General features: G+C 41.2%; 2 protein-coding genes across 4 annotated transcripts in view; one reads left to right on the top strand and one right to left on the bottom strand.

The window, feature by feature from the left end:
- The window catches only part of sik2b (salt-inducible kinase 2b), a 46,998-nt gene extending 45,494 nt beyond the window's left edge, over nt 1–1,504 (top strand). For all 3 annotated transcript variants that reach the window (XM_026193437.2, XM_026193436.2, XM_080288709.1), the window contains one exon: nt 219–1,504. In XM_026193437.2, coding sequence (XP_026049222.1) covers nt 219–864 — 646 coding nt within the window. In that variant the 3' untranslated portion in view covers nt 865–1,504. The remainder of the gene's footprint in view (nt 1–218) is intronic.
- A 10,766-nt stretch (nt 1,505–12,270) lies between these two features.
- ppp2r1bb (protein phosphatase 2, regulatory subunit A, beta b) lies at nt 12,271–26,512 on the bottom strand. The gene is made up of 15 exons (XM_026192168.2): nt 26,356–26,512; nt 25,664–25,754; nt 25,445–25,545; nt 24,457–24,689; nt 24,168–24,315; nt 23,881–24,036; nt 22,458–22,572; nt 22,288–22,358; nt 20,648–20,782; nt 19,141–19,314; nt 18,906–18,966; nt 14,924–15,078; nt 14,190–14,332; nt 13,971–14,062; nt 12,271–13,863 (listed from the first exon to the last, which is right to left on the bottom strand). The coding sequence occupies exons 1-15, from the start codon at nt 26,431–26,433 to the stop codon at nt 13,847–13,849; spliced, it is 1,770 nt and encodes a 589-aa protein (XP_026047953.1). The 5' UTR covers nt 26,434–26,512; the 3' UTR covers nt 12,271–13,846.
- Nucleotides 26,513–27,075: the final 563 nt, after the last annotated feature.

The following is a 27,075-nucleotide window of genomic DNA, read 5'->3' as shown; positions in this document are numbered from 1 at the left end:
GTACATTTGATATGTTTTCTATGATCTGCTGTGAATGAAATATGGGTTTATGAGATCTGGAAATCATTGCATTCTGTTTTTTAGATTCTATCTGATGCGCCATCATTTTTGGGGGAATTGGGGTTTTATATTTTGTGCTCTGAAAAATTTTTGTTTCAACTTGTCTTGATTCAAAGTGTTATCTTGCTTGAATTGAGTTACACCTGTTCTCCCGGCAGACTGCATCAGAAGAGGATGTACCTGCAGCAGCAATCACAAGGCATGGGGCTGCAGACCTACTTCAACCAGATGCAGATTGATGAAGGATCCTACCCAACAGGCAGCACTCCGCTGGACCCAGCGGCATCCCAAAGTTCCCCTCAGGGCTCCCCCATGTCAGCCACCCACCAGCCTCAGGCCCAGCAGCAGGGCAGCCCTCAGGCCTCACCTCCATTCAGCCACGCTCATAACCTGAGCCCTGTGATGGAACCAGGCGAGGCCCTGGGTTATGATGCCTACATGACCCATCACCACTACACCCAACATCTGCCTCCAGGATCTCACCTCCACCACCAGTTCCACCACCCTCAGCCTCATGAAGCTGCTGCCAGCAGCCTGGGCTTCAGCTACCCTGGAAGCTGCGAGCAGCAGGTCCTGGGGCCCTCCACTGAGGCTCTTCTGCCAGAGCAGTACGAGTTCTCACTGGATCCCGCCTGCCTGCCCCCACCTGCTGGAGGAGAGGTTAATACCGGAGTTATGGGTGGAGTTTTGGCTGCTTCTGGGCAGTCTGACGGCTTGGGCTTACCTGAGCTGCAGGGCTCCCTCTTGGACAGTGAGATGATGGAGACTGTGGACTCGCAGCATGGCTTCGTACTGGTCAACTAAAGCCAGCTGAGGGGCTTTATAGAATGCAGTATTAAGAAATGAGAATCCACACAGCATTGAGAGCAGAGAGAATGGAGATGTAAGTGGAGGCCATAAGCGTAGCAACAAGGGAAGGAAGTGTTAATTTTTGTGCAACTAATACAAACTTCATTTCTTAGTTGTGACGAACCTCGACCTTTCTACCAGAATCCTCCCTTAACCTACCTCCCTTTCTCCCTCGTCTCCTCTGTTCTCGTTCTCATCAGCCCTGTGAGGCAGGAAGAGGCCCGGTATGTGGCACAGCGGGAGTTTCACTGTACTGACTCGGCGAGGTTGCTGTTGTCACGTACGTTGTGTGAGTACTGCGCCGTGCAGCCCAATGGGGGGGGTTGGGATGCCGCACATCCCGGAGGCCGATGGAGCGCAGCGAGTCAACTATGGTTTGGAAGCAAACTCATTTAAGACCCGACTGTGTGGCAACCAAAAGCACAATGGCTGGCAGTGCTTTTTGTATTTAAAACAGGACACCATCAACAACAATAGACTGGTTCTCAAAACACTTTGACTTTTTTTTCTCCTTCTAAGAAACTGGTAGTTTTAGAAAAAAAATATTGTAAAAAAAAAAAAGAAAATAGAAATTGGCCCTCATTTATCACGGTACCATGAAGATGCCCACAGTGTTTTTGGCTTTTTTGCAGTTATAGAAGTTATTTAAACACTAATGTACAAAGCCCAACATGGCTCTCATGCATAGGCTCCAACACTATCATTATACATTAAACCTCTCAGTACCTAAACCGTACCTAAACCTGCTACATTTTTGCTTTTAACCATGTCTCCAAGCTATTACGTGGGTTGACTAATGAGAATATTAATGTAAGCTATGTGTGATATGCATTTTTTTTTAGCTCATTGTAACTACTGATCCTGATTTTCTTACACTACTGAACTGCTTTTTTATCATTCAATCCAGCTGCACACAGCTGCCAGCTCCAGCTGTTATTGTACTGGCGGAGATGACCATCAGTTTTTGCGACGAAATGGCTACACCTTTGTTTAGCAGTTGAATTGTGGGTCATGCGTGTGCCTGATAAATGAGGGCTGACGTAATTAAAACGTTAGGATCAGGAAGCTGCGATGTGAAACAGTCGATATTACTCTGTCTTGTTTTTTGTTTTTGTGGCAATACTGAAGCAATATTAATCCTTAATATGGAGGGGGATTTGTGAATGAAAATAGCCTCACCAGTACAGCCAGCTCTGATTGGTTCCCGGGGCCCTCCGTGTCGTCAGAAGTGACATCACTTGAGCCGATGATGTAACCAGGAGATAATCTCTCGCTTACTTTCCACAGAAGTGCAGGGACGAACTCGGAAACAGCTGTTTGGATGGTACTGTGCAAAAGTTTTAGGCTTTAAATCGGGTTTGAGCGCCCTCGACCTTTAAAACAGAACTGATTCTCTTTGGTACACTCGCACGCAACCTTCCCAGGTACTTGGCAGGTAGGTTGTTGCGAGCATCTTGGAGAACGCGATGACTTTTTACGTCATACTGATTCAGCGATGGAGATCAGGGCCGCCCTGCTGGCAAAGAAACGAAACAATTGAATTGAAAGTTCCTGAAACCTTTTGCACAGTACTCGGTGTAAATGTGTGCGTGCGTGTGCGTCGGTGTGTTTGCACAATCCAGAATTCATAATTTTCACAGCATTTGTTATCATTGCTGAACTAGACAAACACTGTATTGACAGCTTTATTCAGAATAACACAGTGCAGTAGTAGCTTTTAGATTAATTCTGGTTTACATCCTCAATGCTCCAGTCATGCCACTGTGTTGTTTTTAATCATGGATGATGTTTATAACAATGAAACGACCCCTGAAAGAGCCCCCTGCATTAGATTTTATTAAAGAATGTGTTCTCTCCTACGCTAAGGCTTCTGTTAGCAGAACATCAGTCAGCACACACTGGATCTTGACTGTTGGCTCACCACCACTCTGACTGACAGCAAGCCAGCAACAAGAATGAGAGATTATATATTTGTTTTGTTTTGTTTTTAATTTCTTCACAGCACTCGGACTGTGTTCAATCTACTTGAAAAACACAGACGCATCTTCTCTGACAGATGATTATGATGATTTTTTTTGAAAAATGATCACAATAATAGAGAATAGGACTGTGACCATCTGCTACACTGTCACCTTCAGTGGTCATATGAGTTAGCCTTTAGAAGTGTTTGTAGACGAGGCAGTCCCCCTCGCGTTGTGGACGGCATTGACCCGGAGTGAAGAAGGTGATTTTACAGTTAACAGTTTTCAGTGAAGGGAAAATAATGTGGACCAACTGGGGCTGCAGTGTTGGTTAAGACTGAAAGGAAAATCCATCCTAAAATGCTTTAACACTGTTCCACAGCAGATCGTCTGTAATTAATTAACCAATTAAACAATCTGCTGATTATTTCATTGGCCATCTAGTTGTTTGGTTTTTTGAGTGGCAGTGGAAAAATGCTCATCTTGCTTTAAGTATCACAACCCAGCTCATTGATATTTCTCATCAACTGTCCAAAACTCAAATATTATTGAGGTTTTACCAGATACTGACATTAACCTGTCACTGTGGCAATCATGGTCCAGTGACTAGGCCGTCATTCACTCAGGTTTCAAGACGTTTCAGTTAGTCAGTGAGCGTTACTAAGGAAAAATGCGCATGCCCTGCCCAAAGCTTTGCGATTGCTTTGGCTGCTAGCAGGTTACCACGGTCGCCTGTAGTTTGCATGGTACACGGCAAATTGTCCACAGATGCTCGCCAGCTGCAGGTGCGATGCAGACCAGAAAAGGAGACAGTTGAAACACGATGGCTTTCACTTTGAAGGCAAAATATTCCCCATTTCTTCTTTGCATCTTACATCTTCCCGCTTAAGTAGGCCTCAGCTGGTAGTGGGTATTTGCAGACATGTCGGCATCAGAGACCGCTGCAGTCTGCTAGCAACAAAACCAACCACGTTTTTAATGCAGTTGACTTGATTGATCTAATGCAGGGAATACACTCACGCCCCCCACGCAACCTGTGGTCATAGAACATTTAACATGACAGGCAGCGTTCAAGTAATGAGAGTGACAAACCTCATTTCTTTAACTCACTCTCTGGTTCTCGCAGTAGAATTGTGGTGTATCGTTAAAAACAAGAGAGCACCACTGATGTGGACAAACCTCATTCCCTCCCACATTTTGTTTTAGCCAGTAGAAGCTCCGAAAGACTCTGACACACCACATCTGTCATGAAGTCACCTCTCTCAGGTTGCAACGACCTGTTCTTGCTGCTAGGTAGCTTGGCTTATTAGCCTGTGAGGAGAAATGAGTCACCCAACATCATCCAGCGAACCCAAGATCAGACTGGATTAAAATGGTGTTGGCGTCCTTGGCCACAAAATTTTGAGAACCCTTTACTTGAATAATGCCACCTCTATAGCAAACACTGTAGTAGAGTTCTGACGTCAGTCCCTCAGGATTTAAGAGAGAGCTTAGTAAGTCACCATTTTCCACATTTAACAGTCAAATGAGCAAAGATATCACCTTCAGAAACAATGGCCTCAATAGACCAGAGTGCACTGAAGCTAGAAGACCTGTTGTAAAACAAGTCTTGTGGTTGCATTAACAGTCCCACCCTTGACTTTATAAAACTAGTCCGTGAGCTGGATGTGTTTATGGTGTTATCTGCCCACATTTTATTGACGCAAATAAGCTCACACCCAGTTTGTGGGTCATGCTGAAATTGTCCTTTAGAAAGAATGAAGTCCGCTGAAGTGTGTGAGCTTTGTTTACAATGAAATAATTACTCTGAGGTTTGAAGAGCATTAGATTGTTAATAATGGTGGTGCAAGAGCATTAAAGGGTGGATTTCTCCTTGAAGTGAATATTGCGATAATTGTTTTTCATTTTGTCAACGGCTACAGGATGATCTGTGGAAGTTTGAAATACTGGAGCACTTTGACAGCAAAGGGGAAGAAGAGATGTAGCGAGAGAGGAGAAGGTGGGAAGGGTTCGTTTTTGCTCTGCTTGTTTTTTCCCCTGCAGATTAAAAACGAACCGCAGATCTGTAAGGAGACACCTTTTTCTCCGCTCTCTTCCCCAACAATAATGGAAACAAAATGACAACGGAGAAAAAAAAGGCTTTCAAAAAAAGACCTGATGTAGTAACACTTTCTTCAAATGTTGTTTTTAATTCAAGAAAAAGCAACACGTTTGAGTTTATTATGACGTGTTCTGTGTACAGATTAGGGGTGTAATGAATCGTCGGCGCGCGCTCGGTTTGCACCGGATTTTGTGTTAAACGTGAATAGTGTTCAGTGTGCCTTTTACTTTTTCGTATTTTCAGTCTAAATTGATTTTGAAATGGCACCAATACTTCCTGTCGGACCCTTTTTTTGTTGTTTATTTTACGATGATTATTTCTTCCTCTTCTGTATTATTTTCTTCTTCTTTTTTCTGAAAGTAAGTAGAGCCAGGTTTTACAAAGGTACAAAACCAAAGTCGCTCAGAAGTTTCCCTGTACGACCCACCGTGTGGAGTTTTGGAGCTTCTTTGTCAGCTTCTCTACCTTGCTTTTTTTTTTCTTATTGGTCAATCAGTGTATGCCATTTAAAAGTATTATAGCAATATTTCTCTAGTGGAAGACTACAGTCATGAAGATTCTAGTTGATGTGTTTCCAAGTATAATTTCACCTCCTGCTGACAACAAAAAATCTATCAATAGAAATCCAGTTTTATATTTACCTTCATTGATGTTGACCACACATAAGCTAACTTGCTGTTGAGATTAAAAAGGTTTATTGAACAGAAGAGTCTTGTGTTTGTGTGTGAGTGTCTCTTTGCAACAACGCCGTTCATCCTGGTAGTTGGCGAGTTTTCTCCACTTAGTCCAGTTGTCCTATAACTTCACACTGCAGCCGACTGATAGTGCCCCACAGTGGCGCGGCGGAGGCGTGGGTTAATGAATCACGCTCAGCGCTCTGTATAAGCAGTTGAGTCATACCTGAACCTGAAACCGCTTCAACCAGAGCTAATCTTCTCAATGTGGACAATTTAGCAGAAGCCACAAAACCGGTTCAGGTGCAGCATTAAAGTTTATATTCTCCAGTTTGAGACTTGCCAAGTAAAACTTTCTTGATACCAGTGAACACTTTCATTGTTGGCAGGAACGTTGTAAAAGAAACACTCAAAGCATCCTGAACTGATATTAATAGGAGAAATGTGTAACACGCTTTTGAAATACTTGCAGGCATTTTTTGTATTTTTGTGATGATGTGTCCCAAACTTAAAATGATAATCTAGATCGATCTCTAATCCCTAAACTTAACCAAGGAAGGAAAATGGCAGATTCGCCTGGGTAAAAGACCGAAAGTTGAGGCACACAACGATGTGTGCTGCTGGCAAAGTTTCTGGGCTGCCTTCCCTCGTAACAGCCATCCCCCAAGAGTCTCTCCATCTAAAGCGATGCATTATCAGGGACTGTAACATAGTCATTTTAACTGAATTAATCAAAGTTGACAATTGATTATATATGTGAAGGATTTATGTGCTAGTGATGATTGAAATTAAAGGTAATATAACCCACTGGCCACTTTATTAGGTACACCTGTTTGGCTTGACTTTAAAACATGGCCAAGTGAGTCCAAGTATTTCAGAAACTGCTGATCCACTGGGATTTTCCCACATGACCATCTCTAGGGTTTACAGAGAATAGTCTTTATTTGAAAAATGAGCAAACACTGTGGCAACAGTGGGAAGGAAAAACGTCTTTTTAACAGGAAGGAAACTCCAGCAGAACAGGACACGGAGGGGAAACCTGCTGATACCGGTTGAGGTTGAGGGGAAGACGATGGGACAGAAACTGGAAGAGAGCCACAGTTTAATAATAACTAATGATTAAAACCAGAGTGCTCTACAAAGACATTGAGTGGAAAAGTTGATCGAAGAAGAAACAGTGCATTGTGGGAGGACACCAGCAGCCTAGGCCTATTGCCTAGGAACTATCTCGACTAGGAACTATATGCTTTATCAAAAAGGACATTTTTAAGACTAAGGGGGGAAGAAATATAGTAAGGAAGAAATTGCCAGAAACTGAAAATATAAGACGCCCTCCTGCTCCTCTCTCTAAGCCCCTCCCCCCAGACAGTCACATTCACGTGCAGGTTAAAAATAACACAGGATTCCAGTCCTGCAAGCCCACTACTAAACCAATTTCTTTCTAATATTGTAGAGTCTTTACTTTTCAATATAAAAGTGCCTTGGGGCAACTCTTGAATTGAAAAGCGAATTGAAGTGTGCCACCACATCCTCCATCTTAAGAGTGTTTTTTTTGTTTTGGATTTTTTTTGTTTTTGCTTTTTTGCTTTTTATACAAGTCATGTAATCAGGTCTGAAAAGACCTACAATTGGTCAAAATCTTTTCTCACGGGCTAGGTTTTCCAAAGCCTGTAAACAAAGCCCCAAGAAGATACAGGGGTCTAGTTTCACCATAGAGTACTTTTGTTTTATTCTGATGTGACACCTTTATCCCTAACTCATTTCCTCAAAGTCAAACGCTTTAAAGGAAATGTGTATTCCTCCATTCCCAACAACTGAAGTGTTTAAAATCTAATATACTGAGTGGTCTCTAACGAGAGCAGGCCTGGAGTTAAACTGTTCAGTTCTTTGAAGCAACAAACACGCTTTTTCATTCTCATCTGCCTTTAAAGAGACATAATGCTAAAGATAATCAACTTAACACTGACAACAACAGCTTTAAAAGGCCCATTACCCCAAAATAAATGGCAGAACTTCTTATTTCAAAGAGCTGTAACAAGGCAGACAAACAGGTGACATCATGGAGCAAAAATATCTGCTTCCCTAAATACTTTTTTGTGTTCCTTGGGAGTCGTTAACCATAAATACTGAATGCACATTTATCTGATTAAAACACCACAACCACATATCAATTAGACAACAAACTCACACTCTGCCTCTCTGTTGTACAACCAGCTGTGAGCAACTGCAGCGATTTTGCACGTCTCTTTTACGCTCGGCGTTAACGGAGCAGGAGAGGCTGAATAATTCATCACCACTGATGCGACCCAAAGGCCCGACCAGTCAGAGAGATCACTGCTCTCATATCACGTTTAGTCCATCTCCATGGCAATCATCTGTCAATATTTAGCAAACTGCATGAAACTCAAACACCTTTTTTGTTCTGATAGTAAAGTGCACCTGAGGAAGGGGAGGGGGCTGTCCCGAGCAGAGCTCCGATTGGTTGACCTCAGCTGCAGATCTCCAGCCTGTAAACACATTTGGAGCAAAATGTGCTTCGAGAAAGCAGAAGAAGTTCTCAAAGCTGTTTCAGTGCAGAGGCTCGCTCCCTCTTGAGTGGAAAGGGATCATGTAGAGAGACCACGTCAATCCAATCAGCCCACTCAGACAGAGAACAGCTAATCCCACTAATACACCACCAGAGGTAGGTGATGTGGGTGGAGGGCAGCAGGGGGGAGGGGAAGGCAGGGGTCAATCTGTTCATGGAAACCAGGGTCTCACTTCTTTTCCTGGGATCAGACCATGTGCACAACATGCTGCTGGTACTGCTGAGTCAAACTCATGTATAGTCTGTGAGCTCTGCATTAGAGGAGATGACAACACCGGGCTATTTTGATGCACTTTTAATTTCGCCTTTGAAAAGTGCAACCTCGCCGGCAAATTTCCCTAAAAGACGGCACCATTTTCCAGTCAAACGTGGGTATTTATAGAACGTATTCACCAGCACAGTGGAATGCTGCTGAGACCTCCAGCAGGCTGCCTGTGACAGACAGAGAAAAGAAGGCTGATATAATAACAGACAGTGTAATCTTTTTTTTCCTCCCCTCGGTAAAATATTACAATATCAGAAGCCTGTTCACTCATCAGGCCAAAGTATACTGTAATGACATCAATGGTTGTCATGACAACGGGAGGAGGGTGGATGACAACATCCTACTGCGTCTTTTAGAGCAGGAGATCACAGCACTGTTCAGGATTAGAGATGCACCAAAAAAGAGAGAGAGAGACAAATACTCTCTCAAATGCAGAGGAGAAACTAAACTTCTGTAACAAGCGATGCATTTTCTTTTCTTCATAATGTAATTCATCTAAAAAATAAATAAATGTATTAATAAAAACCTCTAAAAGCCCACTGCAGGCTTTGCAGTAAGTGAGTTTGAGGTAAATGCTATAGCTCTGCAGGGCATCCGCCGAAGATTTTCTTCTCTAAAATGATCTCCTGCTCGAAGGAAGGTCACGCAGCGCTCCCATTTCCTCCTCCACTGAATGCACACTGATCACATGCTAGCCAGCAGATGGACAGAGTCAGAAAATCCCAGCACACATGACCCAGTAGTGCCTGGAAAAATCAGGTCCTGCAGGGGCTCTGAGCTGGATGTTACAGCCGAGCCAAGTGTGAACCACACACTTGCTTGAGCGTTCTTCGTGTGTGCTTGGATATTATTTAAGGGCGGGGTGTGGGGGGGGAGAAAAAAAAAGTTTGTACAGCTTATAAACCCCATGATAAAAGACAACAGAATAGAAGAGGAGGAGGAGGGAGCGCTGAGATGACAAGGTGACTTGAGGAGGGAAGAAAAAAAAGAAAAATGAGTGGGCCAACGTTCCTCTTCTCCCAACTGATATTTGTCATTTGTCACCCTGAGAGCGTCTGACCTCACTCGTGTGTGTGTGTGTGTGTGTGTGTGTGTGTGTGTGTGTGTGAGAGTGAGCCGTGCTGTGTGGGGGCTTTGCTTGACTCCTTTCATTATAAATGACATGGTCCTGGGAGGCAGCTGCATTGACGTCAGGGCTCTCAGCTCTGTCAGGGGTTCTAGCTGCTGAAAATCCCCCCGAATAACAGGATCTAAATAGATAGGAATAGGTTGCTGCTGTTTCATTACTGCCTCATGAACTCAAGTGGATTTAGAGGGCGGATTAGCCCTTGTCCTCAAGTAATCGTCTTTTAATGAAGATTTTTGGCTGTAATGGGGAAAAAAATGTGCTTCAAAGCTTCTAGATCACCAGATATTTTAGAAAGAAAGAAAACAACCCTTCATTATTTCATATGTGTCAAGCCATGTCTGAGGTATGGTTTGGCTCTTGTTATCAGTCTCACAGGTTCCATCTACCATCAAGCCTCCTCCTTCTCCTCCTACTACTTCACACCATTTCTTGAAAAGCACATCCTGCCTTTAAGCTGCTATATTCTCAATGGCTCTCGAGTGGGTCCTGCTGTAGCAGAATGTGCTGACACTCAGCAGCCACACCAGGCTGTGCATTACAGTATGTGTGCATAATGTGCTCCGGAAATTAGGGCTGGGTGGAGGATAGGGAGAGCACACAGCTCCAAGGAGGGCTGATGGAAGATTTGAGGCGATTAAAAAAAAAAAAAGTAAGGTTGGGATTCTCATAAAGATCCCTGCCATGTGATTCATTGCCTCAAAGCTCTCTGCTGACTCCTCATTTGGAATGAACAGAAACGTTGGGGCATCTCGGATGTGCTGCACATAGCATATGCATAACAAGTAAGTGGCATGTTATTCATACGCTTGCTTACAGCGCATGTCCACTTCCAAACCGAGCCCTTATTTTGCAGTCTCCCTCTCCACAGTAGTCGAGATGAGGGCAGGTGTCAGCTGCAGACCCTGCCCCTGCTCTGCGTGGTTCCCCGTGGCCAAAACAGCCCGCAGGACCATCGCTTTCATCTCTGAACAGCTGCCTACCAGGTCAGAACTGAGCAAATATGAGACCAGGAGCTAGTGAAATTAATGCCACATTTTCCTGCAGACGTCGACAGGCTGAGAAGCACTCCTTCCAAATCGAACAAAGAGCATTTAAATCACAAGGACAAAATTGGATCTTTCTGCTTGTGACCAACTTTCCAAGTTGTTGATTAGACTTAAATATACAGATACATAAATCCACAATCTTCTTGTAGTGACAAAGAGACCGTGTGTTAGAATGCCTGTGTTCGTCATAAATGCTGGAGGGGGGGGGAATTAGACGTTGTCCTTTAACCAGAAAGTGATTTTAACGCCATGTTAAATCAGAATGGGCAAGTCCCAGCCTTGAGCCACTGCTTTTTCTTTCTTTTCCTATGATGCGTCACTTGCTTTCAATTACTTCAACTCCTTCAGGCACATTTAACCGATACGTCAACTCGACTCAGAACTTAAGACCAGAAACCCTCCAAATTCATCCAGTGCACATCGCCAGAAACTTCAGCTGTTTTCTCTCACTGATTGCATTCTGACTCACTGACTTCTTTCAGTGGTGAAATCATTTCAAGTACTATATCGGGAAATTTCAAGCAGAAAAGCTGAAAGTCATTCTTGATTATTATGGTAGCACTTTGATGCCCTTCTCATACGGCCAAAATCATGAGTGACCCGCCAATTGTCAAAGCAGGCCACCATTATGTTGCCTTTTGTTTTTTTAAGGGGGTGGAACAGCTGTTTTCTATGAAATCTTTCCATAGTCATAGCCTATAAACCAATGCTGAAGTACCAAAGTCTACTTTGACTATACATATATATATATATATCTATATGTGTGTATATACACACATATATGTATATTATGCTCTCAAAAGTTAAACTTAATATCAGCTCTATCTAGTAAGTTACTTATCTTCAGTTTGCTGCAAAATCAGATTGTCAAGCAGAGAAACCCTAAAAGCTGCCATAACAGTCAATTAGTCTGTAGTGAATAGGGTCATGTTGGCAACTTACAATCTGTTTCTGATAATACAGCAATTAACCACTACAAATCATCAAAAATCAAACATCTGTCTTATAAGACAGATATGTGGCACAACATATGTCTTATCTTAATTTATTTAATATTCATGTTTGGTGTCCCTGTAATGGGATAATATTGCATTATGTATCAATACCCACCCCATACTTTCTATCCAGATGGAAACTGCCTCTTGGGAGAAACCAGTGTTGTTGAAGTTTTCCACAGCCCCCTATGCACATGGCACAAGGGATCAATGGCTATGACTTCAGTCACAGGTCCTCCATCCAGTGGAGTACACTGTAGAACAAAGTGGTAGACATCTCTCTTCTTTCCCATCATCAAAACACCAGATGAGGACTATCTCTAGGAAGAATGGTTCCATCCATCCAGCAGGGGTTTGTAAATACAAAGAGACCCCCCAAAAGACAGCTTTTACTTGTTTTTCCAGAAGCTAAACATCCACAGCAGGCCTGTGATTTGTTGTCAATACAATTTATATTTCAAGAATATTTTAAAGTGGTTCGTCTGTTATTCTCCAAATTGTTTTAATTGGATGATTCCTGTCTTCACCCTGAAGCGGCCAATTATACTGACAAAAAGGACTTGATGTCCTAACTGCGAAGTTACAAAAGAAGGGTACACTGGCTCCTCTGTGTTACTTTATTCAGATCAAGATACAGTAGTACAGCATCCCAATTTAGAAGAGAATTCAAAACAAAAATAAAAGCGCAGTCTTCGTGATACAGGACAATCAACAATCAAGGTTTATTCAACAACAAAATGAGGAAGGCGGGAGGGGAGAAGAGAGAAGGGAATGGCATAAGGAGTTCAGGGAAAGACAAAAGCTCCTTTTATCAGCACAGACGATACATTTATTCAATCCGCCCATAACCACCCCAGCTCCCACCCCGTAATAAAACATTATGCAGCCTTACGTACACATGCTCCCTGCTCCCCTTCCCACTTTCTTTCAAAGCATGCACTTGTTCTCCATTGTGTAGAGGTTTTTAAGCAACGATTAAAAGTGATGGCCCTTAACGTTTATTGAAAGGCTTTTAAACCTCCTGTTCAGTGGGGAGGGGAGGGGAGGAGGGAGGGGGCACCCAAGCATGGATTTAAGGAAAAAAATTGATTGGCTCTAGAGCGCATGGACTGCTGTGGTTGTGCACTAGCCCCCATAGCTGTAGTCAATTAAGTTGTACGATCCCATTACCGTCAAGACTAATAGTGTCGCTTCCAGAAAACAATGCTGTCTTTTTACACAACATGGCAGACGAAACCGGTTTACCGGCATATTAAAAGAAAACACAGCTGCTTTCTAAAGTCATTGGCACAAAGATTAAGAGTAATGCCGACAATATACTACAGAACATTACGTCCCATCTTTCCACACGTACCAAAAATTACTAATCTGGATGTGGGACAGTTATGAGCAACAATTTACAACTGATCTGGCCCCTCTCCATTACTGACCAACTCAGAGCACAGCAGTCTGGTGGATGAGGAATTACACAGGACAACATTTCTTTAAAACCTTGTAGATTCTAATTCTGTGAAGGATTTCAGAGGCGAGGGGTTTGATTTGGTGACAAAAACAAAAAACATATTTCATAACACCTTGAAAGACCTTTCAATTTCTACTTCTCTGTAGAGCTGCATCTCTGGGAAAAGGGGGCTGTTTCAAGATGAAGCTCAGGGAAAAAAAAATTAACAGCTTGTTGCACCATCTGCTGCTAAAAGTTTTCATCTAACACTGGGAGAAAAAGTGCTGCAGCACAAAGAGTTAGCACAGTCCTAGGTAGCTAACAGAGACGTGGTACGGTGTGACGACTGCAGCTCAAGTACAACAGCGGCCAAGGGCGTAAAAAGGGAGGAATGTGAGGGGGGTACTGGTTAGCAATGACTAGCGAGTACAGTAGCACATGCATGCACCACTTATTTCAGTTTCATCAACACTTTGCCTTTGTAGAAGCACCCATTTACAGCAAAGCGAAAGGTTAACAAATAAGCCTATGTGCTATACCTGGACATGGACACCCATTGGACAGTAAAAAAAAGAAAGAAAAAAAAGGAATAAACATAGGGAAAAAGAAACAAAAAATAAAACTGTTGACAGCTTTCTCTATACATTAACCAGTTGATCCTGAACATCAATAAATATCTTGTAAAAGTGTTGCCTTGACTCAGGTGGGTATCTGGTTAACCCATGTCGGGCTGGCCGGTTATGCTAGCGCCAGAACTGTGTACGAAAGAGAAGATAATTGCAATTTTAGTCATTTTTAAATATATTTCAAATATAACTCAATCTGTTAAATGGTTTTAATACCCAGTGATAGGAAAGCTTACCACTAATGGCCTCCTGGGCAAAGTATTTAACATCCATGTCTGTGTCTGAAGCCAGCTTCTCCAGCACTGGCTTCACTTCTGTTTGAAGGGCACTGCAAGGGACAAAGTGAGGACGACATTTATTAGACTCAAAGCTCGTTCTGGATTTCAGACTTTAGTCAGTTTTCCCCCTCCACTGTGCAGAGAAAGCACAGAGTGCTCAAATTCCAGACAACATACTTGCTGTCGAGGATAGGGCCAATCTTCTGAAGGGATTTCGCCACATTGAAGCGGACGTTGGCCACTTGGTCATTGGACATCTTGAGGACCACAGGCAGCATCTGCTTAGTGGTGATCTCCTGGCCACATGCCTTTGACAAAGCCTGAGACAGAATGCAGGAGTTACCAAGATGACAAAATCTACATGCAAGTGATTTATTTTTTAAGAAGCTCATACACTTCTTTCTTAATAGTGACTGCTGCCTTCGTTTACCTCAAGTGAAGAAGGTAGGTGATCCAGATAAGTATACTTGGGTCATATTTTAGTCCAGAGCTTAGCTTGCTCTGTTAAAGTTACTGCATTTATATTAATAAAACAAACCCTTAATTCCTAAACTAGGCTTTTCCCATGTGCAGTGCAATAAAGTGGATCTGCATTATTGAATCTAGCTTCAATACTGTGAGTCTGAAACCTTTAAGGCATAACAGGTATTAAAAGAGTGCCAAAGAAAAGTTATGTTGAGGCGCTTTGTAACAGAAGGCAAAGCTGCCACAACAAAACAGACACCTCACGGTCTAACGATCCACTTCGAGAAAGCACTTGGCGACAGCTGGTAGTATAAGAAAAACAACTAATCTCTGCTTTTTATTAGAGAGACTAGAGTCATTTTAGATGGATCAGTACAGAAAATAAGCCCCTCAAACAAACTCCAAAGGCCATCATGTGCATATCGAATAAAGATCTGTCGACTCACATTGATGCAGAACAGAGTGGTCATCCTGTGGAGGTAATTGGGATCGTTGGCCATACCCAGCACTTTGGGCACGATGGTGTTCTGGGCCCACTCTGCTCCAAACTTCTCCACGAGCTTCATTAGGTTACAGGTCGCTGCCTCACGGATGGCATACACTAGAAAAAACACACAACAGCATTCTGTGTGAAAGGTCTGCGTGTGCCATGTCTCCCTTTCCAGGTCTCTGTGAATGAGCTTGATGGGCTCTTTCCAAATCTGCTTTGCTTGCTAAAATCCTCCAAGATTACACTCTTCATTTTGCTTGCTGTTTGCAATCCACAATTTTAAAATCTTGCTTGTCATTATAGTAATTTTGCTCCTCATATCTATTTCGTTTGCGTGTCCTGAAATAAGACAAACTCTTATTTTTTATTTATTTATTTATTACAAACAAGTGTCTAAAGGCCTTTACACAGCAGATATATAAAACCCATGCTTCAAAAAACACTTTTCTGAGTCATCTATTCTTAATGCAGCAGTTTATAGTTTGCAGCATTAATATTTTCAAATGAAGCTCGAAAAAACTCTTGGAGCAAAGCATGACATTCTGTCTGCTGCCTCTTTCTTGTGACAACTGGATGAACCCAGAATCTCAGTTTCTTCCATTTCCTGTTTAGAAACATCAGGACCAGCTCATCACTTCTTGATGTCAACTTAATTTTTGTCCACAGCGCATTTCTGGAGGACAAGTTTTCTGCAAAAACACACATGTGAGGTGTGTAATGGCCTCAACACTTTGCTAACATACTGCTTGTTTTACACCTCTTTGACAGACAGAGCGGCTGTGCTGGGATCACAGTGTGGCCCTGTGCTTACACAGGACACATTCAGGTTCAACAATGAGTGTGGGTCAACACACGCTTCAGGTTATATATATAAACATCCATGTAGTGTGACAAAATATGCCATACACACAGTTGTACCGATTTCAGTGGGAGTGAGTGCGTCTATTGGTGTGTGAGATGGCCGACTTAAAAAGGTGACTGAAATTCTCTCTGGGCACTGGTATAAACTGCAGAGCCCCGAGGCAAACAAGACTCATCATACTGAACCAATTTGGTCAAGGGAACAGCAAGAGCAGTTTGCTTGCGAACATCTTCGAGCTGGACAATAAAAATCAGGGCGATAATTGCACGCACACACAAGCCAGAAAAACACGCCCTCAAAACACATTATTATGTGATGACTAACTTACTATAATTGTATCAATTCTCTTTTGGTTATATCTCATCTGGACAGTCATCCTTTTTAAGGCCAGAGGGTTACTCAGCCAACACATACAGATCATTGTCTTCTTTGTGACAACTTAGATCTTTGTTACTGAAGGAGCCTTCTTTTGATTTATCCATCTCATTACATATTTTAAGTGTGTAGCCAGGAAATGTAAATACAGCTGCCAATCTTGTTATAAATACACCCAAGAGCATTTCTGCAGTTGCATTGTTGGGCAACGGTTATCCTACACTGGTTGTGAAGAGAATCTTCATGTCTCACAATATCCATGAAGATTTGTTTACATGCGTGTCCATCAGTGAAGTCTGCCATACGTTTTAAAGTTACTGTAATGAAAGTACAAAATGTCCCATCTATTGTTTTACCCCTGATTTTACCCCATTGTTAGGATATATGCAGTATCTACATCCATTCAACAAAAATTACAGATTTTATTTATCAGCATTATTTGCTGTAGCAATTATGACGCTACAGCTTTCACCTCAAATAGAATTTAGAGCAATAAAGCGACAAATAGAAGAACTCACTGTTAGAAATTAGACTAATGGTATTTCTATGCTGTGTGACAAAAAAGAAGAGGAAAATACACAAATAATTTTCTCTGTAATTAAGCCAGTGAGGGAAAGATTCTGGGCTGATTCCTGTGCTCCCGTCTTTCTCTGAAGGGCTTACGTAAGTGTGGCACAGCCCTAACCCTAGCCACACACACACACACACACACACACACACACACACACACACACACACAGAGAAACTCACACCAGCAGCATTCCAATGATGTAACCCAGCTGGCCCTTTGTCCTCAACAGAGAGCGTGTCTCTCTCTAATTGGAAAACTCAATGTCAAAAGAACACTACATACACAGGGAAAACTTAATGCATACCACAAATATTCTAGGTTATAAATACAGTTGGGTGTGTTGCGAAGTTCTAAGGATAAACAGCTCTTTCAGCGTTTGAATAAGGATGATTGTTTCGCAGAACCGTTTAAAACTACCGGGAAGAGAAAGACCCCAGGGCAAACATGCACAGATAAACACACACAGACTCGCTCAGTGACCCAACAGGGATTTTAAAGTCCATTAACAACAGTATAAATCCAAAGCTAGAACTGCAGGCTGTTGTATAGAAAAACAAGGTTAACTGACGTAACAAAGTATGAAAGAGTGGCTGAACTGTTCTATGGGGATGCAAACAGCGAAGGGTGACAGCATCGCGTGGACAGAGTAAAATGCTGCTACAGCTAGGAGGGTCTGAGGGCAGGCTCTCCTGAGAGCAAATTTTCAGAGAAATTCTCTTTACAGGCTTTCTGTGTGTTACATAAAACAATGTGAATCAATAACAGTGAGAGATAAATACATCAACAAGACATGTTTAAAAAAATATATACTGGAAATAACGGTATACAATTATCCATCAGGATAAAATTATTAGAAGTTTCCAACAGGACCCCGTTTACCTCATTTATGTGTATTTGCTTCAATTTCCAGTCAGTGCAAGTCTTTGTGCCGACAACTGTTTTCACTCAAGGTTCTAGATTCTCTTTTTCTTTGTTTTCTGTTTCACTGAAAATGTGTGCAGCTACTCCCTCAAAGCAGAGTGAATGGAGAAGATGGGTTAAGATAACGTTTCTTAAATTGACTGAAACTTGCTACGTGACTGAATGCAATGAAAGACGAGCCCCTTAACTGTGCAGAAAAACCAATAGAAGAACTGCACAACGTAGCAACTCGAGATCACCCAAGATCTGCACAAATGTAGATGACTCCTTCATGTGTCAAAATGGAAATGAGAGGGTCCATATACAGTTCTATTGTGACACAAGATCTGACAACTTCTCAAACACCATTGTACTAGATGATTTAGTTCTTTGCTGATTACAGCTGTACTACGCTACAGATGAAGAGTCTCCAATGGTATGTATAAAACAAAACACCTCCATCTCACCCCTTCTTTACCCTGAAACTTCTTCACTTCCACCCTCTAAGCTTATTAGTCTCTTCTCTCCAACAGTCTCTCTGACCTGGTCATAAAATAGTATCAGACTGGTAAGAGGACCTCTCTAAACTGCGTGCAAAGTTCAGTCAGAGAAATTAAAGAGAGAATCAAAATACAACTGTGTGGATATGTAATGGTGAAAATTCATAAAGGAATAAGCAGTTCCTACTTATGTTTAAAAAAACGAAACAAAAAAAGCTAGTGTATGATGAAGGTATCAGAGTGCTACCGAGCACTGACAGCCAAAGTAAATAAAATGCCATTGGGAAGAGGCGAGAGAATTAGGGGCATTGCCACAGTAAGTGCAACCCTCCTGCAGCGAAAACTAGAAAACGAGGACAATTTTCAGGCTAAGATTTGTATTCATAGGCTAAAGGGGGTGTTGCAAAGAAAGCTGCCCATTTAAGCATCTGTTTAAGCAGCGTCTCATAAGTTCGCCAAGTTGGCAACAATGAGGTGAACTGAAGTGTGAAGATCACTGCTGTGAGTGAGAAGGGTGTCAGGCACCAAAGCTGACTGTATGCATTTACATGTAAATATTATGAACAAATATCCAAATCCCAAAATTGAAAACCAAATACCTCCCCAACAAACAAATATGCAAACAGTCAAATACTCAGCTCCACCTTAAGACCAAACAGATAAAGTATCGTCCTATGACGATGATAGTACATCAAATTGACAAACTTTGAAACCCATAACAGCACCTTACCATGGTCAATAAGCCAGGCCATACAAAGGGTATTGAGCTTCTCATCAAAGAACTCGACTCCCTGCAGGAAAAAGGATAAAATATAATCACAACAATTTCCTGGTTATCTACAGTCAAATCGGGCCTGATAGCATTTTAGCTAATGTTGGTGTTTTTACACATGGTGTTAATTAAGGATGACATTTAAAACATGTTATATGGCTTGCAGCTGTCTTTCCTAGACTCCACGACTCACCAGCTGTCCTGCCAGCAAGGGCATGTACTCTATGATGGCAAGGCGAACCCTCCACTTTGCATCTTCTGCCAACTCCACAATGGCCGGCAGCAGTGACTGAGAGAGCTGTCGTATGCCAATCACCTCGTTCACACAGTCAAGGTTGGAGATGATGTTCAGACGCACCTCAGGGCACTAAAACAGACGAATTACGAGAGATAGGTTAAGGTCATGCCAGCCTACTGTCATCAAATTCTGATTCATTTCAAACCCGATATAATCGAAAATGTAAAACTTCTTAACCTACATATTTTACACTTAAGAAGAAGAAAAAAAGACCAATCACATATTATGTATCCAACTATGCTAACCCCATCAAAAAAGACCAGACTGCCAAGAGGTTATGTCTTACAAATCGGAACCAATGTTTATTATAAAGAGCCTGAAATTAGGGCTTGCGTTTGTTCAGCTTTGAACAGGATATTAACTGGAACAGCAAAAGTACACAGCTAAACTTTTTAAATCAACATACTTTAAACTCCAGAAACCACAAATTGAAGAATGATTTGACACATTCAGTCACACTAACTTAAGCTGAGACAGAGCAGTAGCTGAACAAGTCACAGAAACTATCTGAAATCTGTACAGTGTCTCCCTTTCCTCAGATAAATGTACTTTGATTTGAAATTTGCAAGTCAAAGCTGTCAGTTTAGACATTAATCTAATTAGTCACTTAGTCTTGTGTTTGTGCCGTGAGGAAAATGGGCCGTCTTTAAATAGGACTAGAGGAAGAGAGTTGAGGAACTTAAAGCATAAGCCGTCCAAAACACTGATACACGTTTGTCTCCGACCTGCCAAACTTGTGTCTGATATCAATATTCACTAATGTAATGGGACTATGTATTAATGTGGGAAGATGTGAGTGAGCTATTCTTCAACATGAACCTAACACACTTAGAGGAACAATGTAAATCAATATTCAGGAGCTAAAACACATTAACCTAACACAGAATCAGGACTGCTCTACAATTTGATTCTTGCAGCAGCTTCTTTGAAAAATGATTACAAAAGTAATACTGACAGTTGCAAAAATAACTCTGATGTTAGACACACAACCCTACCTCCTTTAATCAGCAAATATCCACAATTATTCCTTATTACTGAAAATACAATCAGAATGCATCAAGCAGTAACCCATTTGGCTAAGCTGTGTCTGACTTAATTATGCTTTCCTCAAGACAGCAGCCAATCAGTCTTCCAATTGTAAGGTCTCAGTTAGGCTGCCAACTGCATGAATCATCCTCCTACCCAGCCAGGTGGCAGCCAGGTACATCTGGTGGCTGCAGCTAAGTGGCTTTGCTGTCTAAGACATGCTGATCAAAGAAGGCCAAAGAACTTGGTCAAATTGGGCTGCCTTGTAAGCAGCTTTTGTTTACAGTGGTACCAAACTACAACTGTGCCTTGTGGATTTCCAAAGCCAGCTGTCTAATATAAAGAAACCACAATTAAAAATCTGCATTTCCTTTACCTCGTCCTTGAGCTGAGCCAGAAATAGAGGCAGTAAGTGCTCTATTGTGTTGTCCTTGCCCAGGATGGTTGAAAGTCCCATAATGACTGAGGCCAGAGCCGATTTCACATGCTGGTTGGTGTCTGAAACAAGTTCCTAATGGAGGACGGGAAACACAGGAGACAGAGAGATCAGCCCAAACAAATAGTTAACACAAAGTATGTAAATAAACATCAAGACCACTGCAATGGCTCATATTTGCAACGCAGCACACAAGGAGCCTATAATCGACCTGTGTGTAAATACATGGTAAAGTGAACTTAATACTAGTGAGGATTACAGTCATTGCATCTAACAACTGTGCGTGGAAACTTAAAATGTGATGTAGACAGAAACAGAAATGGGTGTACATAAACAAGCAAAGAAATCGCTTGTTATCTAAATGCTCATGTTTACTTGTGTTTTCAAACCAGTATTACATGGAAGCCTCTAATGAACTATAAAACCTTTGAAAAATTATTTTCCCTTCCCAGAACATATATCAGCACACCAGGCATTTCAATCTACCAATAAAATCAACTCTGCAGTGGGAGTGATGGTATGTGTGTGCCAAGTGCCCGTGCTATGACGTTTATTACATTTTTCCAGGGAAGTGTGTTTGTTGCTACCTGGATGGCTTTTCCCACTGCTGTATGTATGTTTACAGGACAAACACAGACTTCTTATGACAGTCATGCAGCTTGCTCTCTTTCAAACACACACCAAAAAAAAAAAAAAAAAAAAAAAGTACAGTTCCAGGAATTCCACTGTGAGGCTACCTGTATTTCCACTACCCTTACTGACACAATAGTTCGTTACAACACAATAGTGCCACCTGCTGCTTAAAACTTGAACAACACTGGCATGTATAGTCTATAAAACATAACCACAAAACAGGCCTTGACATCAATTTAAAGGAATTCAGAGATTTGCTTCCAAACAGACTAAATAAATAAATGATAACATGGTTTTAAAAAAGTGCGATAAATGAGAAAAACCTGAATTATTTATTACTAGATTAATTTTCTCAATCTCTTATATTCTCTAGAATATAAGAGATATGGATGCCACCTTTTCAACATCATGACTTCATGACAGTGTAACCATTATCTGCCCCAAACACTACATTATAAGATGCAGAGCTCATAATTAGATTCTCCTGCTATTCTTACAGGCTACGGATTAACTGTTAACTATGTCTTTGTCTGAGAAATGGATCTTCCCTGCAAAAACAGCCCGGTGCTCTTATTCAAAATTCTTAGGTTTACACAAACAAACATTTTACTTTTTGTGAAGGTGATGGCAGACTAAGGGTCACCAACCAAATATGTCTGCTCAGTGAACACTTTATACAAAATAGTCTCCTTTTCCCCTCCCTCCACAGGAGACAACTAAGATTCAAGGATTATCCACACTTTAAAATCTGTCAGCAATGGCATTGGTCAACCCCCCCCCCCACCACCAAAATAAATAAACACATATGCATTCAAAAGTGCTTTAAAGGAACAATAAAAATATAAGCTTTTATTTGTTTTTCTTGCTTTACCAGTGAACACAAAACTTTTGTCTTACTGACAAGAAATATCACACTGCAGCTGACAGAAAAGTTTATTTATTTTTACCTTGACGCAAGGCAAGATGTGAGTCATGATGATCTGCTCACGATTGTCCTCTGGAAGGTTCTCGCAGAATTCTGACAAAGGGAAAAATACATCATCAAAATATAGAAAGCAGTGGTCAAGAGGCTGAATCAAGTTCGGCCAGTGCGATTCATTTCAAGAAAATCTCCTACCTTTGACTTTGTTGGCTGCAGCCGCACGGACCTCAGCTTCACAGTCCTTCAGAAGATTCTGGAAAGCTGGGACCAGGTCGTTCTTTGTGATCTCTGGGCCCACTGCTTTCTGGAGCTACATTCAGACAGAAATCAATTAATCTCCATTTACTAAGTAAGCATGTGACACAATTCCCAGTGTCTTCCAGTAAAAAGGTCACTGGAAGATACTGGGAGGTTTTAATGTGGCTAAAAGTTCACATTGTGATATTATGAGCAAACAACCTGACTCAAAATTCTCAACACTGATAGTTAAGAGGTTTCAATGAATATTAAGATGGAAATAAACTTTACGATTTCTATGTATAAAACAGATTTTTTTTTAATGTACGTGCCATGGCCTGGGTCTATCACCTGGCACCTTATCCTCTTAATTTTGCTGACCCTGTATAGCCGTGTATTGCATGGATGCATGTCAAAGCTGCAGTCTTGCTAAATCTTCGGCTTAACTGGAAACTGACTTTTTAAAATGTACAATACTAAATCTTTTCTGCTGCTACTTATAATCTGACAGGTAAAACTCAAAATAGCCTCTGAAATAGGGCTGTTCAAGCTAATAAATATTTACTGTGCATTTTTCCTTATATCACAACTGTTTTATTGCCAATAAAAACACATGTTTTTTATTTGCTCTAGAACTTACTAAACACATCAAAAACATGGTGTTATTGTAATGAAAATGCAAAGATAAAGCTCCAAATATTACAAATCTTAATTAAAGCCCACTGGTAAAAGATTTTAATTACCTACTAGTAATGTTTGTGGGCTTATTTAAACTTGTGTCACCTTCATAATAAAGCTCAATCGAGTTTTGCAGCTGCATAGATTCTTTTGATCAAAAATGGCTCAATGACCTAGCTGAATGCATGTGATTAGTTGTGCCCACGGCAGCATGGCAACAAAGAACTTTAATTCAGCTCAAGTCTAAGAGAGCCACCTTTAAATCTCTCCATCCTGTTTTTGCTCTTAGTATTTTTTCTGAAAGTTTTAACAGGAAGTTAAGATTTAATCTCAGCTACTTGTTTGAGGATGTTGGGTTTGTTAATCATTATTATTCCAATGACACCTTTGCTCAGTAAATATGCAGCACAAATGTTTGGACAGGGGGGGTTTATTTAATGATGTGATATCAAACACTTCTTTGAAAGCACTACATGTGTCTAAACTAAGATTACTAACAAGTATCAAAGAAATACAGCAGATTAACATTGAAATGTATGAACCTTTTACTGTTGTTGGTTTTATATCCAGTAAAAGAAAAACAGTCAACTCCGCTTCAGAATTACTCTATATCAAAAAAGTGCCCTATTTAAAGTTGGTTTTAAACAGAATTTCCAAAATGTTAATTCTACATTTAAATCAAAGAAGTTGTTTTTCAGTTTACCTCAGAGAACTTGTCAGCAACCATGTAACGGACCCTCCAGGACTTATCTTCTGCAGCCTGACGTAGGGTTGGCATCACCAGGGTCTCCAGATCCTCCTGAGGCAGCAGAGTGGCAATACTGACACAAGCCTCCACTGCAAGCAGCCGCACTGAGTCCTGATGAAGAAAGATGGGATCAGTTTGGCCTCCCAACAGGCAACGACACCAAGAATTGACTACCCAAAATAAGAACACTGCAGTTCAATGGATTTTTTTTTTTTTTTTTTTTTTTGGATGGATGTTCATACCTGCTCATCAGAGGCCAGGGCAGTGAAAAGGGAAATTATGTCACTTTTTACATACTCCAGCTCCAAGACTTTGGCAAATTCCCCCAGTTTGGATGCTGCAGCACGACGCACCATAGGAGTGTCATCTGAGCACAAGGTGCGAAAATGCCTAGAAATAACAACAAACATCAAATGAAACCTTGTTAGAAGACTAAAACAACCACCAAGTGACTCATTACAAGCAAATAAGTTAAGAAAAAAGGATTTGGAGGAATTTAAAAATCTCTCCACTTTTCAAGAAGCCACTTACTGGCGAATCTCAGCCTTGACGGTGCTGGAAACACGAGGATAACAGACGCTAAAGAGGCCACAGGCAGATGTGCGAGAAGTGAACCAGTCACCACTGGCCAACCGCTTCACCAAAGGCTCAAAGTGGACCTCCAGGTCAACTGGAGAGTGCTCCTGAGAGATCTTTCGCAGGGACTCCACAGCTTTGTCTCTGACTACTGTCTCTTCCACTGTAGCTAGGCTCTCCAGAGGAGGCTAAACATCAAGAAGAAATAAGTGGAGATCAACTTAATCCACACTGATGATGGAAAAGCATCACAAATAAACATCTCACAAAAACTCTATATAGCAAATATGATACAATAGGCATTAAGGGGTTACTCACAATGAATCTCTAGATGCTACATAAATACTAACAAATGACTGGCTGCATAGGATTGCTTACAGTCTGAATTTAGAAAATGTACCTTTCAACAAACTGAAAATTTATACATGGTTGTGATAAAACAATTGTATAGAATATGATGTACTGCTAATTCCAAATTTAAAAATCTCTTTACAACAAACAAAGAAAAGTTAGGAAAATCATCAAATCTTAAGAGCTGAAATGTCAGTCGATTACTTTTATTTTTGTCGTCACAAACATGATCATCTTTGATCCTAAGTCCACAGGTCAGTCCTATGGTGAAACTGTTGAGCTGAGGGACTGATGTAATTGTGTCAACAGTTTGTTATTACTAGTCTAAATCCAGTAAATGAACTATGTGTGGGTTAAGATGTGTTTAGATACTACCCTTTGTGTCTTAGTGCAACCTAATATAACCTGACTTTAACATTAGCATTTGGCCCACTCTTGAAAAATACGTTGATGCAAAGTTCATGTGTAGTAAATTGACTTTTACATAAACTAGCTAATTCTAAGGAAATGTCAATACAGATTTAATATAATGGGGAATGCATCTCCTTGCAAGCATGTGTTTACAAAAAAAATCTGAAGCTTGTAGACTTACCAGAAGACAGTGGACATACTCTGGACCTCCCACCAGCATAGTGAAATTGCCAAGCTGTTCAGCCAATGCCAAAAGCACCTCATCTTCATCATAGATGGTGTCTGAGGGTGAGAGAAGGACTGTAAATCTACATGTGGATTACTGGCAGCCTCAGCAACTACAAGGCCCAGTTTTAAGTGCAACACATTCAGCGCTTTAATATAAAACTGCTTTTATTACCTGTGAGGAAAGGGAGGAGTTCAGTTCGGGTCCTCTCTACACCCAGGGCCAGCGCAATAGTGGACAGCTTCTTGATGCTGTTCAGACGCAACTGGAAGAAAAATGGAAAATTAGTGATGGATTCAGAAACCCTGAGCCAATAACAAAATAAATAAATACAACCCTATAATTCATACTGTTAACCCAAGAACGCGTATTAGTGTTATCATCTGGTTTAAAATTGCGTCACAAGTTGCTAACTAAAGCGACCCAGCGTTTCAAATTGCTTGCTAGAAGGCAAAGCTTTCCACTGACTGATAGGAATAAATTGCGTGATCAGCCGTGATCTATACCCACTGCGGCCTCAAACGCCCCGCTGTTGTGATTCCTTAGTTGAACGCTCATTCGGCTAGCTTGACTAGACATTAGCTAGCAGCTAAATGAATGACCTAGTTTGTCAATCTTCGTGATAATATATTAAAATGTACATCTGCGTAAAAACCAACTCAAAGAGCGGTATATTACTGTCGACAACAAACTAGACTAGCCGGGTAGGGTGGGCCCGGCAGAAAATTCCTGATAGGCCCAGACCGAGAACGTTACTTAGCATATTTGCTAGATAGCTAGCTAACAATCTGACGACTAAGAAATTATGCCAAACGCTTTGATCTTTAATATAAAAAAAACAATAATATTAAAATCAGGGTTCCTACCTGAACGTCCTCATTTCGCAGTTCATCAATGAGAACGGCGATAGGATAAAGAGAATCGTCTCCATCAGCTCCTGCCATTTTGGATACTGTTGCAGTTACCGAATGGCGCTGCGGTGCTACACTACGGGGTTTCTGCCAGAAAGCAGCAGCTGCAGGGCCCTCCCCTTCTCGGAGCTTGCTTCTTCTTCTACCTTTGGCGACTTTCAAACCAGCCTAGATGTGTTTTATTGCCACCTACTGGACTGGAGAATATTACAATAAACTAGGGTTTTGTTTATTTTTTAGCTCAATCAGTCTCTCTTTCTTCCCCTTAAAGACCTCTTTCTTCTTCTTTAAACTGCTTATTTAGGAGGCGGATCACCTGCCTCCATATCACCCTATCCTCAGCATCTCTCATCATTACATCCATGAATCTCTGAGGAATTCCTTATCTGTTCCTGCTTTGCAAAGCCTGTAATTTTTTTTAAAGTCATTCATACAATCACTGGTACAGAAAATACATTAAATATCGCAAAATAAAATTTTTATTTTTATGTAAATGAAAAAGAACCACGGAAAACAAACTAAAGTATTATTACAATTAATAAAAACAGTATCTCTGGGAATGAATAATGTTGTACATGTAGTTCAAAATAATCAAGACTGTACAAAAGAGTATTAGGGCCACAGAAGGTAGAAAAAAACTAAGGGACAACAAATTTTTTACATTAAAGTGGCAAA

Source organism: Astatotilapia calliptera, chromosome 14 (assembly GCF_964374335.1).
Source record: "Astatotilapia calliptera chromosome 14, fAstCal68.1, whole genome shotgun sequence".
NCBI classification, from domain to species: Eukaryota; Metazoa; Chordata; class Actinopteri; order Cichliformes; family Cichlidae; genus Astatotilapia; species Astatotilapia calliptera.
Note: the sequence above shows the minus strand (reverse complement) of the source record. Positions and strands in the feature narration are given on the sequence as shown.